Source organism: Etheostoma spectabile, chromosome 24 (genome assembly GCF_008692095.1).
Source record: "Etheostoma spectabile isolate EspeVRDwgs_2016 chromosome 24, UIUC_Espe_1.0, whole genome shotgun sequence".
Taxonomy (NCBI): domain Eukaryota; kingdom Metazoa; phylum Chordata; class Actinopteri; order Perciformes; family Percidae; genus Etheostoma; species Etheostoma spectabile.
Genome location: NC_045756.1, coordinates 4,433,847 through 4,452,753, shown reverse-complemented (window position 1 = coordinate 4,452,753; position 18,907 = coordinate 4,433,847). Strand labels below are relative to the sequence as shown.

The 18,907-nt window shown below is 42.0% G+C and overlaps 3 protein-coding genes across 6 annotated transcripts in view; 2 read left to right on the top strand and 1 right to left on the bottom strand.

Moving 5' to 3' along the window:
- Window positions 1-2,543, bottom strand: part of LOC116674208 (gamma-aminobutyric acid receptor subunit beta-3) — a 61,489-nt gene extending 58,946 nt beyond the window's left edge. The window contains exon 1 of the mRNA XM_032506761.1: window positions 2,501-2,543. The gene's annotated coding sequence lies outside the window, so the exon portion shown is untranslated. The remainder of the gene's footprint in view (window positions 1-2,500) is intronic.
- Window positions 1-6,444, top strand: part of LOC116674209 (gamma-aminobutyric acid receptor subunit alpha-5) — a 27,472-nt gene extending 21,028 nt beyond the window's left edge. Inside the window, exons 8-10 of one of the 2 annotated variants that reach the window (XM_032506766.1) lie at window positions 777-929; window positions 1,154-1,365; window positions 2,424-6,444. In XM_032506766.1, the coding sequence (XP_032362657.1) occupies window positions 777-929; window positions 1,154-1,365; window positions 2,424-2,723 (665 nt within the window). In that variant the 3' untranslated portion in view covers window positions 2,724-6,444. The remainder of the gene's footprint in view (window positions 1-776; window positions 930-1,153; window positions 1,366-2,423) is intronic. The other variant, XM_032506767.1, reaches the window with a different exon arrangement.
- A 1,943-nt stretch (window positions 6,445-8,387) lies between these two features.
- Window positions 8,388-18,907, top strand: part of LOC116674210 (gamma-aminobutyric acid receptor subunit gamma-3) — an 82,981-nt gene continuing 72,461 nt past the window's right edge. Inside the window, exons 1-2 of one of the 3 annotated variants that reach the window (XM_032506768.1) lie at window positions 8,388-8,440; window positions 9,188-9,342. In XM_032506768.1, the coding sequence (XP_032362659.1) occupies window positions 8,388-8,440; window positions 9,188-9,342 (208 nt within the window). Of the gene's footprint in view, window positions 8,441-9,187; window positions 9,343-11,925; window positions 11,990-18,761; window positions 18,767-18,907 lie in introns of those variants that run through there. The other 2 variants (XM_032506769.1, XM_032506770.1) reach the window with 2 other exon arrangements.

Sequence of the window (18,907 nt, the reverse complement as noted above, 5' to 3'; positions counted from 1 at the left end):
TGTGTGTGTGTGTGTGTGTGTGTGTGTGTGTGTGTGTGTGTGTGTGTACTGTAAGAGGAAGTGAGCCTGTCTACATGTGCCCTAGTGTGTGGAATATAGTCATTGGGTTTTTCATAGTTCACCAGCGCCTGCAGTCACAAACTGCTGCAGAGGATTTTTTTAAAGCCTTAAATGCAATCTTCTCTTGTTTAACTGAATATTGTGTCCCCTCTCTTTTTCTCTCTCTGCGCTCGATACACTTTCTCTGGATTTACCTCCAACTGCCATCACCCTTTTGTTGAATCCCAGACATTAACCGCATAATAATCTATCGCCTATGTCCTCACAATAATTAATGCTGCTTGCTCCCATTATTCAGTTTAATAATGGTGTTAAAGTCAAGTTCATTTTGCCGTTCTCTTTATCCCAGATTCTTTTTTTTTTTAACTGTTCCACCGCTGCAGCTTTCTGTTCTGCAGTTTGCATGAAATTTCCCTGGAAAGAGGAGAGCTACATTAGTTGGGGAGGAGATGAAGAGAATAGTTAATGACCACTTTTCAAGCTGTCAAGTTTGTGGTCACATAAAGTAATTCATCCGATAATGATTATGATGTCCTAAATGGTAACCCAACACCTGTTGTGCTGTAAGTAGGTCAAATCACACATGTGCAAACAATATTTCCCCTGCCGTGGTTCAGCTTAAAGCAGACATATCTATCATTAGGAGACATCTACTGTAGTGTAACCACGCCTTGTTTGTCCCTATTTAACTCTATATCATTTTTTTCTCCCCTCAGGACAGTACACAGTGATGATGGCCCACTTCTACCTGAAGAGGAAGATTGGATATTTTGTCATCCAGACATATATGCCGTGTTTCATGACTGTAATCCTGTCCCAGGTGTCATTTTGGCTAAACAGAGAATCCGTTCCTGCAAGGACTGTCTTTGGTGAGAGAAGCCGCTTATTGACTCATTAACTTTGTAACATTTTGTTTGTCTGGGTAATATTCCTGTCATGCACATTCACACAAGGGAGAATAATACCAGCAGTAGCTGGCAGTTAAGAGTTATTAAATCGCCCACATTTCTTGAGTGAGGGGAGACCGTTACTCGTTTCCAGACGGCCTGTAAAAACTCAATTTAAACTTGTCACGGCCTTTGTTTGCACCCAGGGGTGACCACTGTGCTGACCATGACCACCCTCAGCATCAGCGCAAGGAACTCACTCCCTAAAGTTGCCTACGCTACAGCTATGGATTGGTTCATTGCCGTCTGCTACGCTTTTGTCTTTTCTGCCCTCATCGAGTTCGCCACGGTGAACTACTTCACCAAGAGGAGCTGGGCCTGGGACGGCAAGAAGGCCCTGGAAGCACAGCCCCCGAAGGTACAGCTTGGGGACACTATAATACATATTTAGGTGCAAAACACCTTAATGAACAATACATTGATCGTTGATCACACCATCATTTTTACTTGGGGGTGTCTGTGCCATGCTTCGTCTTTTTGAAGGTCCCATATTATGCTAATTTCAGGTTCATACTTTTTATTTTGTGTTTCTACTTGAACATGTTTACATGCTTGAATGTTAAAGCACATTATTTTATTCATACAGTCTTATTGAATATACCTGTATTTACCTTTGTCTGAAACACTCTGTTTTAGTCTCTTTTTGCCCCCCTCCCAAAAAAAAGCAATGTTGTTGCTCATACACAAGAAATCACCAATACTTTGTATCCCAATTTATTAGTATGGTCCTTTAAAAAGGTGAATTTTTACATTTTGGAAAATAAACTAATGCGGATGTTAATTCTTGCAGAATTAGATGAGAAGATCACTACCACTCATGTCTGTATGCTAAATATGTAGCAAGAGCCATGAGACTGTTAGCCTAGCTTAGCATTAAGGCAGAAGAAACCGGTAGATGCTAGATCATACCCACAGAACAACAACACAGGTATACTGCGCAGGCGTTAAACCGACGGTTATTTAAAAAAAAACTTTTTAAAGTGTAATACACTTTAAAAGCAAATACACTTTTTGCAAGTAAGTTAAAGTACGTTTTGTGTAAAAAGGATTTTGCACTAGACCACATATACTGAATCATGAGTCATCAGGACATAGATATCACAACATTGATTATGATATAATTTGCTTTGTTATTACCTTGCCCAGGGAAACTGCCATGTGTCTGCTAGCAGCATCACTCAAAAATATACCTGCATATAATCATCATAAATAAATAAAAATCAGACTGCTGCCTGAGTGAAACTCAATTACACAGCACCCCCGCATTTTACCAGAATGTTTTGCCAGAAATGTTTCCCTTCTGTAAAATCGCTAATCATTCCAGACAGAATGAAACGCATTGATTATCCAACACTGGTAATAGCAGAGCGGGGCTTCAAACTAACTCACTGCTCAATGTGATCTGTCCCGCTGTAGAAACGAGACCCCATGGTGCTGTCCAAAAAGCCTAACAACGTTTGCTCGGCGGGCGTCAACTACACCCCCAACCTCACCAAGGACGTGTCCATCTCCACGATCTCCAACACAACGTCGGTGCAGCTCCGAGCCTCAGAGACCAAGATGGTGGACCCCAAGAAAACCTACAACAGTGTCAGCAAGATTGACAAGATGTCTCGGATAGTGTTTCCTGTCCTCTTTGGAACCTTCAACCTCGTCTACTGGGCCACGTACCTTAACAGAGTACCGCTGGTGGAAGGAGTGGTGACGTCAACGTAATCGTCCTCTTTTTTTCCCTTCCCCTTTTGTCCCCAGACAGTTTGTGAAAGGGGTTAAGTTTGAGAGTGGGTGGACTGGAAGGAAAAGGGGTTGTTGTAAAGTCTGTGCCCTTGACAGAAAAAATAAAAATAAAAAACAAATATCCGGGCTTGAAGAACAAAAACTAACTATACTCCACTATCTAATTGAAGCACTTTGGATGGATGCAAGGCTGCAACAGAATCCCTTTCCTGTTTTTTCACGGCCTAAAAAAAAACTGCTCGATCACAAAGAAACTGCTTCTGAGACTATTTCGACGAGAGAGCGGGTGCTTTGCTTCTCTCTCATCTATTCTGCTGCAGTTTGCATGACGCTCTTCTCAAAAAGAAACCACGGACTCCTCTTTGTCTTGAATACCGACCATGTATATGTCAATCACTGCTTAAACTGTGGGTACCTGAGCTTATGCAATGGGGAAAAAAAACTGCAATATAACATGCATTTCAATTTGGAATATTTATTTTTAAAAAATGTACTTAATTCCACACTGTGGAAGAAACACCTCTTAAGATTGATTCTGCAAGTGCATTAATAATTTAGTTTTATGTCTCTTTAAAAAAAAAAACTTTTCCTATTGCAGTGGGGGTTTTGTGTGTCTCTTTGTACATTTTTACTTTAAGGTTCAAAGGCTTTTGCTGCAGGCCTGGTTTCCCAAAAGCATTGTCAGCCCGAGTCTCAGTGGAAAATGATGGGGGGGGGGGAACAAATGCTACCTACCAAGCTACCTGCTGTGAAAATAAAATGGAATTCGTAAGATTATTCAAGTTTTTAAATGAAGAAATGCTTCTTCCTACATAAGACTTTTTTTTTTTTTTTTTTCAGTCTTCTTCTTGAGCAGCTTACACTGGGTGACTACACAGCTTATATATATGTGCTTTAGCTGAATATTTAGGCCTGGTCACTCAGCTATAAAACTAATATATACACAGTTGAAAGACCAGTGCTCAAAACGCAGAGTGTGTCACATCCTGATCAGCAGAGTTCGGAGACTGTCACTCAGTGAGATGACCTTAGCAAACCCTTATTTAGGCGTGCGTCCATCTCGTTGATGTGTCCATGGGCAAAACCCCACAACTGTACTCGAGAGGCTTGTGTGACAAAGATTAACTTTGAACATGGCTTAGATCAAACTAACAGTCCGACTTCAGATAGATGTGTAAACCAGCCTGAGTCTTTACAACTTAATTTGCCATGGATTCTTTGTTAATTAGGAGTATTTTCAAGCTGGAGAAACCCCGACTGACCAATCTCCGTTCCCTATAGCGCAAAATGTTTGCCTTCTGGAAGAATGCAACAGTACCGGGGACATTTTACTGGGGAAATTCTGACTTCCCTATGGGGGGAAAAGAAAGAAAAAGACACCAATGGAGTATCATTATCATGATATTTTTCTGCTTTCTAGTACTACTGTGTCAGATGAATTGCTCATTTTTACGTCAGCATTAATAGACAAAAATTCCCCACGGGAGAGGTGGACAGCAAACTTCCTGTAAAGGCCTGTGGCTTAGTGGAACATGCTGGGGAACTATCTGCTGACATGCTATCCAGCCGGGACATGCTTACGCTTATGAGTAACAATGGCTGTTCTTCTATTTTGTCTTTCCTGAATGAAGTTGAATTATTATGGTGTGATCGGGCCTTTAAAGATACAAAGATTTGGGGAAATTAGGCCGAGTCTCATAAAGGAATCATGTATATAAACTTTACATTTTCAACTTTGCTTTGACACAAAAAAGACAGTGTTGAGATTCTCACGTCTGATGTTGACTTTCAATTTCTGCAGATGTTTTCATCTGATATCTTTCTTAATGTGTATGTGCACATGTGTAAGATTTTCTTTGTTACTGTTGCTTGTAGAGGAGCTTACATCTGATCAAACTTGGCATTTGATCTTTAAGTTTGTGTTGATCTATTTCTACAATGACTTAATCAAACTGGAAGCAATGAGCACACTTTGTGGCATTTAGACTGGAGCCCACCACAGCACAGAATGCGTGACTTGTTGGACTATGGTGAGACCCACTCAGGAACAAAAGGACCCATGCTCCCAGCAGAAGAGTCACTGTTTCTTTAATCTCATGGATTTAAACCAGTGCAGTTGGGAGCATTGTCAATGACACAATGGCTTGAAAATCCATATAAATAAAGACGACATCAGCTACTGTATCAGCTTTGCTTTGTGAAATTTGGACCTACAGCACAAATCCTCACAACATCATCTTAAAATTCATCTTAAAGCACTTTTAAGTTGAATTTTTTGTGCCATAATTTCCTGTAGCGTTTTGTGCTGGTTTGAGTCGATGCTGAATCTGCATTTTATGTGAATCTAAGGTGTTGCTATCTGTCAAATGTTCGGTGGGTGTCTATCAGCGAAGCTTCATTTCAGTGCTTGTCAAAGCGCAGCAGCAGTGTAAAAGGAAGTCCGATGAAATGCAGTTGAAAGGCAATCTATACATCTGTCTGTCTGGGGTTGCCATGGCAGCAAGTCCACATTTACAGATCAGACATCCTTTCCCCGGTAACAACCTCTGTATATGTTCCTCCCCTCCTCAATTGTTTCTGACTCTGCTGCTTATTCCCATTATCAAGAAGCTAATTGGCCCTATTCTTTCTGATTCCGCCTGCAGTAGTTGAGTCTATCACAAAGTTTGGAGCTAAACTGCTGCAGTGTTACTTTATTTAAGCTGATGAAGCCTTATTTTGAGTTATATTGCCAATGGAAATAAACAGTAATACGCATTTTGGCCCCCTAATCATAAAAGTGTGTTTAGCCTCCATTACTGTATTTTCTCAACGGACAATGTCGTAAAACCTTCCCATCAGCCTTAGCTGAAGTTTCCTTGCCAACGTAGGGCTAAGCAGCAAATATTAGCCTGCTAACACGTTATGGTGAATATCATACCTGCTTACCATAATGTTAGCATTATCATCCTGACCTTAGCATTTAGCTCAAATCACTGCTACGCCTTAGTAGTCTTGGAAATTTCGGCCCTTGAGCCAAATCCGGCCCCTCAAGCGAAACATTTTGGCCCACTGACAAAAAGCTGAAGTTTTCCCTTTTAAAGTTTACAAAACCGTAACATTATTTTCATAAATAGACCACTGGTTGACTTCTGTCCACACATCCATCTTTCTTGCCATTCAGGAAATGAATGCCCCTATCTATCCATTCATCCATCCACCCATCCATTTAACCACCCCTCTCTTCTCTATTGCCAGCAAAGAAACGATTGCACACCCCTCCCTCCTTCCTTCAGCTACTGTGACAGACTCATCTGCCATACATCTGTTAGAAAAGGGATTTAGTTCTGCTTAAGTTGCTTTCCCCCATTCAGGGGGGCCCCTTACAGCAAAGCGCTTCACTCCGATTTAAGCCCCAACTGGCCGTGCCGATGACAAATGCTTGTTATTCTTTCCTCAGTGTCTGGACAGCTGTGTCTGCTGCGTGCTCAGGACAAATTTAGGATTGATTATATGTCCTTCATCCAAAGCTAGCTCATGGGCAGTGACGCAGACTAAAGTTATGAACTTGGGTCTGTCAACTGGTGAATGTAATGCACATGCAGCGCTCATCTTAAACAGACTTTTGCAGGGCTGCGATTGCAACAGTTGTTTATCCCTGGAAGGCCACAGACGGACATTACACATGCATGAAGTTTCTTTTGCTTTTGAGCATCAATTTTTAAAAAGAAACACTTTTTTTCTGGAGTAAACATTAAAACTGAGACCTTTGCTTAAATTTTGCAAAAATGCAGCCGAGTCATCGCAGCTATAGCTGGGCTTAATAAAGTATTTGTGTTATACATTTTTTGTTTTATGTATTTGTTTTATGTATTATGCTTAAAATGATCAAATAAAAAGGATTAACACATACGGCATTCATTATTAAACATAGGGCACAGCTGCATTTTAGAATCCATTTCATAGCTTATATGTGGCTTTGTTAAATCAAGTTAAAGCTGGAATCTGACCGCAGTTCTTTGGTGGATCCATCTTAGCCGACTCTCTGTGGATGTTTAACTGCTTTATGGAAATACTTTGAAGCATATAATGTCTGTGCGCTCCAATTCCGTTCATCACACATCCGGGAATAATCTGTTTATCTAACTACTCACCTGTCATTACTTCATCTAGAACAAGACACACAAAAAAAAACCAATTCTACTTCAGTTATAGTGCTGTCGATCCCTCGTGTCGTTATCTAAAGCTATGGTTATTTTCATCACTGTATTTGATGAGCAACGACTGACCAGCTTTTTATAGATAAAATACTTCCACTTCTTAAACGATATTTAGCAAAAACCGATTCAACCAATTCATAGTATTATCAATACTTCCTGCAGAACAAATACCTTTAATTTTAAGTGCATTTCGCTGATTATCATTCTGTACTTTTACTTAAGAAAAATGCTTAAATGCTTGACTTGTACTTGTAATGGAGTATCTTTACATCATTGTACTGCTGCGTTCACTTAAGTAAATAATCTGTATGTTTCCAATGGTTGTATCAGTTTAAATAATCAGAACTTCTCAGTTATTTATGGAGGTCAGGTCAGTGTTGTTTAAGAGGTTTACTGGTTGCAGCACTGCAGTGAGAATCTAACACTCCTGCCAGTTCTTTCTTTTTTTGCATCTTGAGCCACCAGGGGGCAGCGAAGCCTCTCAGTGTGTTGTGTGCATCAAAAGCCTCACAAGTTTGTGGGCTAAACACTGGGCTGCCCTGCTGTTACCCTGTGGCGCGTAAACGGGTGTGTAAAGCCTAAATATAACTTCCAGTGGCGATCATCATCGGGAAAGCAGCAAACATCAATATACACAAAAAATCAAGTACACGTTCCCTGAAACGGATACCCTACTGGTTTTTTTCTATGACTTTATGCTCATATTTTTATGATCTGCGTAGTGCAGCACACTGTACAATTGGGGATAAAGTATTCAGAATACTGGAGGTTTTTTTTATGGTAAAAGACAATAATCTACCTTCTGTTCCAGAAGGTAGATTATTAACCCTTAACGAACTGCATATTTATTTGGAATAGTTCCAGAAACGTATCCTCATTGATACAGATGTTTGAATATGCAAAAAAAAAAAAAAAAAAGGTAATGAAATAATTAATTTTGGATCATGACGCAGCCTGGAAAAAAAATCACATTTAATCTGGATAATGCAATTGTGGTCCAGGTACTGTATGTAGCCTGTGTCTGGTTTATGAGTCATGCAAGATGCTCATCTCCTAAGGTTCAGCACCAGCAGCACCAGCAGCAGCAGCAGCAGCAGCAGCGTCACCCAACCACTGTTGCCCACACAGGCGTTAGAGAGGAAGGAGGGCGCTGCTGGATCCCGTCCATTCGACTCCCCTCCGCTGGACTGATCACATTGATTGATCGTCGGGTGGGTCCCGGAGGAACCCCTGCGTGGAGCTTGGAGGGGGGGAGGGAGGGGGGGAGACCGCGGTGTGGTCGCAGATGACACGCAGAAGAAAGTGTGTGGGCGGATGAGGAAGTTCAGAGCACGGATTGATGGTCACACACCTACTGTACTCACTTTATCACAGCGGCAGCAGCACAACGCCGGGATCTCCATCCACCAATTTATGTGATCGGAGGTGATCCGCGCATGGGAAAATGACAATCAAGTTTGTGCTCATCCTCTTCATAGTTCTCGATCAAGGTGCTCGGTAAGTCGGATTTGCACCTTTGTTTTATTTGCATGATCAACAGCTGAGGGGTGTTTCTTTGAAGCTTTACAAGTTCCTATGTGACTATTGTGGACATAACGGCAATTACGCATGTCATGTGAAGGGGTCTTGCTTATAATGCATGTGTTTTTTTTTCTTCTTTTTCTAAGGGCTTTCCCCACCCCACACACCACACACACACACACACACACACACAACCATCAACCATTTCAGTTTAATCCATAGCACCTAAATATAAGCAGCAACACATTGCTGCTGTGACAAAGTTTTCTTGTGTTTATGCAAATGGTGTTTATTAAAGGGTAGCTAGGGATAGCACATCAACATGATTAACGACCCCCCCCCCCCCCCCACCCCCCACCCCCCCCCCCCCCCCCTACCCCCCCCCCCCCCCCCCCCCCCCCCCCCCCACCCCCCCCCCCCCCCCCCCCCCCCCCCCCCCCCCCCCCCCCCCCCCCCCCCCCCCCCCCCCCCCCCCCCCCCCCCCCCCCTCCCCCCCCCCCCCCCCCCCCCCCCCCCCCCCCCCCCCCCCCCCCCCCCCCCCCCCCCCCCCCCCCCCCCCCCCCCCCCCCCCCCCCCCCCCCCCCACCCCGCCCCCCCCCCCCCCCCCCCCCCCCCCCCCCCCCCCCCCCCCCCCCCACCCCCCCCCCCCCCCCCCCCCCCACCCCCCCCCCCCCCCCCCCCACTCCCCTTCCCCCCACCCCCCCCCCCCTTTTTTTTCCCCAGTTCGGATCTACTGGAATATGGCGACGACGATGAAGATCCCAACGATACCACTGTCAATCAAATGCTGGTTCCCAGGTCGCACCAGGAGGATGCCACACTTATACTGAACAATTTGCTCAAGGAATACGACAAGACGCTGCGGCCGGACATTGGAGGTAAGGTTGGATCATATTAATAAGTTTAAAGCTTGCGGAAGAGGCTAACAACTAAGTGGAGTTCAGGTGCAGTGGCGCTGTCCGAGGTGCTGATTGTTGGTGGTTGGGACTGGAGCTGTCCATGGTGCTGAAGCCAATAACACTGGGTTGAGGCTGCTTTCCTAATAGGCTGCCTTCTGTCTACAGATATTCTGAATGTATTGTCCATTTTATGCACATTAAGTTAAACTGAGTGCGGACATAGTTGGTATCTTTGGACACTTTTGGGTGTCCAATATAGAACACAGTTTGGTATATTTGGACATTGTTTGGCTAGACAGCATGAGCATGTAAGCATGACCCCAGGCCCAGAGCCTGTTAACAGCCTTGTCTGGTAACTGAAGAATACAACATGTTTGGATGGCTTTTCAGTTTTGATCATGCACAAACTACTGGTAACGACAATTATTTTCAATATTGATTCATCTGCCGATTTTTGGGGGGATTAACAATTAGTTGTTGTCTCTATAGAAGGTCACAAAGTATAATCATTTATAATTTTCTAGAATCCAAAGTGCCTTCTTCAAATGTCTTCACAATATTTTAACTAACATGTTAACAGGCCCATACCCAGATATACTGTATGTGCTTTACTATCATCACTGATAAAGAAAAATCAACAAATCCTCGCATAGAAAATATGATTGGTAAGTAATTAGAACTTTATTTTTTTAGCACTTGACAGTTCAAAAAGCATTGGAATAAGTATAAATTCAGTCAACAATTGCCAGGCAAATAAGAACAAATCAGGATAGAAGCATACAGTACATTGCAGTTTTTTTGTGGGTAAGTAGGTTTTGAAATTTAAAACACTCAACAGAGTTTGCTGAATTGATTAATCTGTAGTCTAGGAGCCAGGACAGGGAAGAAAATTAGGTGATTTTTAAACTTGTTTGGAAACACTCAAGGTGTTTTTGTAGGTGAAAGTATGCATTATTATCATGTCTTCTCAAACTAAATAAACCCCTTAGATCATCTGACATACATTGGCATAAGGGCTCTTGTAATAGCTCATGACAAGCAGAACTGTTTTTCAGTTTTCCATGTTTTTTTCTGAGCTAATGGTTGCTATGTGTCATAATCATATGAACACCAGACATTGAAAAATATAGCAATGGGTACCTTTTTCTATCTTACCCCTACAGGAAATTGTAGGGCTGACATACTGTACATATAAGAAGGTCTGTGTGGGAGAGGTTTGGGGTGGTAGCTTGAGTCTAAATCGTTTTCTGATTGCACCCACATTATTCCTGCTATGCTTATGGTGCAATCAAAGAGAGGCAGGGAGGCTGGCTGGCTGCTAATCAAACAGTTACTGGTTTGATACCCCCAATGGATTGACTGGGAAAGTTCCCTGTGTTAGGTGTAGTCACTGGCATCTCCAGTCAGTTTGTCTTTTCTATCTGAGCATTCTGTCTATATATTTATATATCGTACCAGTCAAAAGTTTGGACACGCTTTCTGTATATTGGGTAGGCTACTGTATGTGTATACTGTGTATATGTAGACATATATGTACTGTATATATGACTCTCTGAGCTCTGCATGTTACAACTTCAGTAGCTTTAATGGTGTCATGTTGTGTAGCTGTGGAGTTCACGTAGTCTATAGATCGTGTCCCAATTTATTTCTGCTTTGTTATGATTTTTTTTTCTGTATTTCTGTTCCCTGCATTTGAGATTTTGCATTTACAATCAGCAACCTGCTGACCAAATCAGAGGAATAGTTCACTGATATGTGGAACCATTTGGAAATCGCTCTACTCAACATTTTTCGAATAAAACTAAACTTTTAAGATGCTCTAGTTGTTTTGTTTTCCTGCAGCTCACTGTGAAAACGTAGCATGTGCGTGAGAGAGAGATAGAGAGAGAGAGAGAGAGAGAGAGAGAGAGAGAGAGAGAGAGAGAGAGAGAGAGAGAGAGAGAGAGAGAGAGAGAGAGAGAGAGAGAGAGAGAGAGAGAGGTTCGGCTGGCTGCAACAGAGATGCTTTACAGAGAATCTTTGGCTGAACAAGTTTGGTAGCTTAAAATGGTGGAAGTACGTGGAATTGGAGCAGAAAAGAAATGGAACTCAACAGAAATTGACGACAAAAAAACGTTGTTTTGGCATTAATGCATGATGTCAGGCTCCAAGTTTGGATCCATGCATTAGCCAGAATGAACAGTTAGCTAAAATAAACTACGTGTTTGCACTGTGGCTGTGTGGGATGGAATATCGATCTTTTGTTCTGTTAAAACGAAGTGTGGAAGTTCACTGAGATGTAGAAAAACACGATAGTACTGTGTGACGATAACCTGTCTGATGAACTTCACCTGGCAGCGCCATGTTGGAAGAAAACTTCGTATTGTTACTATTTATGGATTATTACCGCCACCAACTGGACTGGAATTTGATAGAAAACAACGAAATGGGTCTACTGTAACTATACTACTACTACTACTGTTATTTAGGACATATTATGATGTTGTTTTCGGACGTTTCAACCTGTTGTTGTGGTTACGTTGGCTCTTAGACAATAACCGGTCGCATGAGTTTTACGCAAGCTTTACGTCTGCTGAACGTGCTCACGTCGACTGCGTAAGGTACACGAGGGTTCTTCTGTGACCCGGTGAGTACACATTCCGTTCAATTGCCAGTTAGCTGTCAATAACTGACCTTAGTTTGGACAGTGTGTGTGCTGTGGCCTCGTTAATGTGTGCTATATGTTTTCAAGGCCAATGTGTATATGACCATTGGTGGTGGTGGTGCTGAGTGGGCCGGCTGGTTGGTGCGGTTCGGTGCCATTCCGTTGCTAGTAATGCACGTTCAAGTTGCTCAGGTTGTTGCGTTCCAGCCACCTGGGAATATCAGGCACCGCCCCCCGTGATTACGTAGTTTTTCCAGCTGCCAGCGTTCACGTGATGCGTGTTCTTCTTCCGTTAAATTGGCGTTTGGCATAACAACTTGGGTCACGACCGCCACCTACTGTTGGGCGTAGTTTAGAGTTGTGTTATGTGCAGGACGACAGACGGGAAAGGACACGGTTATGGTGTTGTTGTTTTTTATAAATAGGTCTATTTATGAATAATTTGAAACATGGTATGTCTGTGTATGTTTCTGGGCAGAGGCGTTTATCCACAATAAACGGTTTATTGTCATTGAAATATTTTCAGTGAAGCAAAGTCACCTACACCAAATGGGGAACTGTTAGCAAAATCTAGCTGATTCCCACAGAAAGTGACATGAGTAATTATTACATTATGACATTTTCATTGGGGAAAAATGTGGTTCCAATGCCCATGAACGCACCAAACGGGGTGGCTAAAACTATTTGATGATGCTGGTGGTATTAATGTTGTGAGCCTAACGTATCATAGAAATTAAGATATTTGCATACAGAACACATATAGTTTATAAAATACAATGTTTTATAATAAACTAAACTACCCAACAATATACAGGCCTGCTAGTCCATCTGAAATGATGAGATGATTAAACACTTGGCAGATTGATGGAACTCTCTTTATTGTCCATCCATCCATCTTCGTCCGCTTATCCGGTATCGGGTCGTGGGGGGGAGCAGCTCCAGCAGGGGACCCCAAACTTCCCTTTCCCGAGCCACATTAACCAGCTCCGACTGGGGGATCCCAAGGCGTTCCCAGGCCAGGTTGGAGATATAATCCCTCCACCTAGTCCTGGGTCTTCACTCTAAAATGTGATGATTTTTCTGCATTGAGTACTTTTACGCACATGATAATACTTACATACTTTGCTACCTCATACGTCATACTTTAGAAGTGGGCTTTTTAGTCGAAACATCTGTCTCAGCTCGACAGGACTCATGAGTTTGAAGTCATTTTAAGGTTTAGTCCGAGACTACAACCTTCAAGCCTGACAGACTTTCGTTTGTAACAACTTGAGTTGGAAGTTTTAGTAGAGCTATACGCCCAAGATGTGGGAAGGCTTATCTCCAGATCATTAAAAGTGTTTATTTGTGGTCTTACGTTATTTAAAATGACCAAGCACTGAGCTTTCACAGGCAATAACCTGCTGGTGGGAATTGATTTTCTCCACCTCCGCCGGTAGCTCGCTTGGCTCAGTTCAGTCTGGTAGCAGAGGGGGAATCTCCCTCCAGCTCTGCTTCCATAATTAAGGATGACATTTTGATGAGATCCAGTTGACAAACCTCAGTGTCAGCCATGATGTCTAAGCGGAGTAAGGCAGAGTCTGAGCAATGTGAGGCAGCGGAAACACACACACACACACACACACGCACACGCACGCACGTAGAGCTGCACACACTCGGAAGATGACGCTGAGTCAAAGACAGATCTGGGACATTTAAGTCATTGTAAAAAAAGATTGAGTTCAGTTGCAAACTGCTGCAATGAATCTCTTTCATACACACACACACACACACACACACACACACACACACACACACACACACATGAACAGTATTAACCAATGTTTTTTCCGTTTGCCTCTTCTTTTAAAGGGAGCTTTTCTCCTCTGTATTTCTGCGTGTTTGTCTGCTGCTGGCTGTGGAACCAGAGCACATACTGTTGTTTTAAGCATATTTGAGATTTCTGTATTAATTGTCCATTAATTCAATATTAGAAGCATATTTGCATCTCACAGTGAAGCTTACTTCTTTGGTAAAAAACGTCTTTAAGCCAAAATACATTATGGAATGTCAGGGATGGTTGTATTGCCTTTTTTGTGTTGGACCTTTTTTTAAAGTCCTGTGTAAAATAATTAGACATGAATGTGTTAAAATCGTTTTTTTTTTGTTTTATTATAAAGACTGGACGCAAGAGGGAAATAACAAATGGGGGTTTACTGGAGTTATGTGCTGGACTATTTCTTGGCCAGGAGCAGTAACTCCCTGCTGGTTGCTTGGCAACCTGATGATGGCAAAAGAGACTCCAGGAAGTCACTAGACTGGGTAAACCCCGCCCACTCTGCCTGCGATTTAATTACGCCCTGCAGCTGGGTCTGGAAACCTGCACGTTTAATTCTCCTGCTTCAGTTCCCAGTTTTGCGGGAACCAATCACAAACTGGCTTATCTGCCTGGCGCGCTATTGGCGGGTTTAACGCCATGACGATAGAGAAGCCACCAAGCAGCTCTTTGTTTATATCCAACATAGCGGCGGCCACCGAACGCCACCGAAGCGCAGCAACCCGTTGAGGCCGCTGACGCTTCTACGTCACCCAGATCGTTGGTCTGATTGGCTGACGGACTTTTCCAGTTGCTTACAGAGTCCTTTGAACTAAGCCTGTTGGTCCCGCCTCTTGTGCAGAGAAAATACAGAACAGACTCCCCAGACCAATGGTCAATCTCAAATCTATCTATCTATCTATCTATCTATCTATCTGTTGCCTCTAGCTTCATATTTAGTGTATGGATATGAGATTGATATTGATTTTCTCATCAAGAATGCAAACTAGAGGATTTCCCAAAATGTGGAGCTATTCCTTCAAAGATTTGTATTAGCCACACATTGAATGTAGGATTATGAATGCTGTATCACAAATTATCCTCCCACGTTATCTTGGTGACCCACTTTAGGTGACCACAGTTTTGAATACAACAGATAATTTGAAACTCCGATGGATAATTTGTAATGTACATTGTGTGATAATTGCTACCCTTCTGTTTGTCAAAGTTGTCTTTAGAACTAAAGCTGAAGAGCGGGATTTTGTTTTCAAAATGTCATACTAGCATAAGCTAACCATGTTATTTACCTTTTGAAACATGCTGATTTCTTCAATCTAATGCACATATGAAAATTCAATAAGTGATAAAGGCTATGCTTTTCAACACGACACATTTAATGAAAAAACAGCATTGCTTAACAAAAGCGCATTTAGCTGTTAGCACTTCCACTTATTTTCAGGCCTCTAATTGTCTGTCCATTCACTTTTCACTTTATTGTAATAATTACAAATTATAAATTGATGTTACTGAGGAATCCATAAAACTGTCAAAAGTACAGTTCAATTCAACAGCAGTGAAGCGGCACTTAGAGAAAATAAGAGTAGAAATCCAAGATTCAACATAACAGGGTTATTATCTTAGTTCCCGTGTGAGTTGTCCCTCTGTCTCTTCCAGTCTTGTGAAGTGAGCAGCGAGCCTAATCTTCATACAAAGTGGGTGACTGGTCCATTTGTGAAAAAGCATCCCACATTTCCCCCGAGCAGAACAAGTGTTGAGTCTCACCTTAACCGATAAGAAGCAGTTCGCTTAGATGAAGATGAGATGCTTTTGTGTCCCTATTGTGTCACTTTTCTTTAGGATTTAAGAGGGGGATCAATTTGTGCGATGTGTGTGTGATCGCCGTGTACTGTGCAACGACGTTCATGTGTGCGAGTGCGTTGGAGCATTCGCGAGTGTGTCAGTGTTTGTGAGTGAGTGTGTGTGTGTGTGTGTGTGTGTGTGTGTGGATCACCAGAGATTCAAAGACAAAGTGGGTCGGAGTAGACGGCTTTGTATGCTGTGAGAGCTCTGGAGCCACGCACATGTTGAGTTTGGGAGCCAGGGACGATTCAAGGAGTTTAATTAAGGTCTGAGCCTCACTCTTAAAATACATGTAACCAAGGTTAAAGCATCTCTTGTTGTTCCAAAACTATTAAAAACGCATCAGTATACTGATGCACTTAGCCTTCTCTTTTCAAAATGAAACTATATATCTGTTTCTGAACAATCCTGTCTTTAGCAGGAAACCGTGGGCCAGAGCAAAGAGCCAGTCGATTAAGAGACGGACTAACGTGTTATTGGTTTTGGTCGTTATTGGATTTGGTCACTCCTTTTTATTTATGCTTTGGAACTACAGTTCCCATGATATTGTGTGGGATGTACGCAGAAAGTACTTTGCTGGATGAATTCTGTGAGTTACGTTGTGGTCCACGTTTTCTTTTTAGCCTATATTTGTTTTAACAAATTGGAACCATTAAATGATGGCAATCAGCTATTAGCAGATCCTGTTTGCGGTTTAATCATGCGTGTACAGACAACTACGTCTGGATGTCTTTGATACTAGAGAAAACTTAAGAAGTAGCATCTTTTTTCTATGACTTCTAAGTGGACTTATGAACATTTGTTTGCGCCGAACATCTGAGGTTACATACCTTGGAATTTGTAATTAAATCTAAAAATATTTGTCTCAAGTCTGTGAGTTCAGATTTGACTGAGTTATAACTCAGAGAAAGAATAACATTTTTTACCCAAATTGAGGCAATTGGGCACTAAAAGTAAAGTTCCGTAGAGCCGCTGCTGCTCCACCGGCTGACTGTGTTCATGAGCAAACCAAATCACCGTGCTGGTTTTTAGAACTTGTTCCTTTCACCTCACGTTGCCTCATGTCTCTCCTTTCTTCTACTACTTACAGCTAGTTCAATCATTGAGAACTCATGTAGATATATTGCCACATACTAGCGGTTATTTGCAGGAAAATAAAAGCTGTTGTTACACTGCAAATGGTGCATTTAACAGCAGCAGCTGTTTGATTTGCAATGAACACAAGAAAAAAACTGGCAAATGAAAAGCAGCAAAAGACATTTATGGCTGAAAAGACGAGAAATTAACAACTTTAAAAAGTCAGCCCTGAAACAAGACGCTGTTTTTCACTCTGATCAGCTGTACGGTTTAGTGTCAGCCACTGGCCGCTCTTCAGTATAACCAGGTAGCGAATCCAGTTGCAGCTTGTGTGTGATCGCAGCCGGGGACTGAGTCTGAAGGCTGTAACTGTCCGTAACTAACAAGCTGTTGATCTACACTGACCGACCAGGTCGCTGCACTCATATCTGCCGTCATTGACTCCCTGTATGTCAGGCGCTTGCAATTAAGTCTGTGTGTGGGAGTGACCAGGGAAAAACTGTGTGTAACTGTAGCTAATGTTTGTAGTTGTACTGTACTTTTATCAATTTATAGTTATTCCTTTAACTCACTCTGTGTGTGTGTGTGTGTGTGTGTGTGTGTGTGTGTGTGTGTGTGTGTGTGTGTGTGTGTGTGTGTGTGTGTGTGTGTGTGTGTGTGTGTGTGCGTGTGTAAAGGAAAGGCCTTTGATTCAGATAAAAGCCTAGGTGTGTGTCAGAAATAGAAACCAAAGCTGCTCAGACATCATTGGTTTGCAGCTGTTTCCTGTCTCTTTTTCATCTGTTTCTCTACCTCTCTTTTGTCCCTTCCCTTTCTCCCTCCAATTCTTCATGGCCCCCTCTTCCCTTTTGGAATAAAAATAAGTTATATACATCTCATACATACATTTCTTCAAAGGTCATTAGAATCCCGTTTTATTGCTGTAACCTCCCCCTGCTTACTATCAATTACTGTATGTTGCTACTTAATTTATGTCAGTATTTTTCAGTCCAGATTTAAGGCTTTTTGGAACCCAAGTAAAAGTTTGACCCACTTTGCATCCTTTTATCAAAACCTCATATATCCGCTTCAGAAGTCATGTCAGATTCAATCCCTCCAAGCACGTAATGAGGAGAATGGGACATTATTTAGGCACCGCATTGTTTGGTCTCAGTGAATTCTACTCATATCCTTGTCAATTTTACGTCAGCAGCCCTACATTTTCCCCTTGTTTGATAAAAGATTTAGATATATCCTTTGTTTTATTAAAACACAAAACCAGTGGAAATTAGATCTGAATATTCTTTACTTAGAAAGTTCAGACCGGGTTTGTATTCTTTTCTGTATCCCTACGCCAAAAATAACCAGGGTGTGTTTGTCTTGCACTCAAATGCTGTGATATACTCTGACAAGTAGCTTTTACTGAAAATGAATGGTTGTGGATGGTAGACGATGCAGAGTAGCAGAGTACATATTCAGATCCTTTACTTCAGTAAAAGCCCTAAAAGCAAACTGCAAAAATACTCTGTTACAAGTGCATCGCAGTATGCAAGCCAACAGGCTTTTCTGGCTATTCTGCGATATATGCTTTGTTTTGCAGCATATATACGCAAGAAGTCAAAGTTCAAGGTGCAATGTTATGTTATAAAGAAGTAGTATGTAGTTAGTGAGTAGTATGTCCCAATTATACCCATATATACTGTATGCAGCAGTACATATAAAAGTAAAAGAACAAGTGTGTCATTTGGAACTCAGCCTCTGTATCAAGTCGCATTGTCTGCTTTGGTGATGTTTGGTGTTGTTTTATTCTATAAGACGCATCGGGCTATTTAATTTATGTAGCTTTTTTGCACCTGCTGCAGTGTTCATAGACATTTTATTGTCATTTTTGATAGAGAGTCTGAGTTTTTTTTCTTTTTTCCTGGTTCATTCTGGTAAATATATGCAGAGGAATATATAAATGAAATAGAATTGATCATCTGTTGTATTCGCGGGCTACAAAGTGCTGTCTATAGAGATGGAATGTATTAATGGTTTGGACATTGGGGGTCTGTGGTGTGATGTTGTTCTAGAAAATGTTTTAGAAAATAAGCGTTCCACTCGTCTGTGATCCTGGTTGTGCTGATTGCTGAGAAATCCCCTCCCAACATTAGTGTGTGTGTGTGTGTGTAGATAGATAGATAGATAGA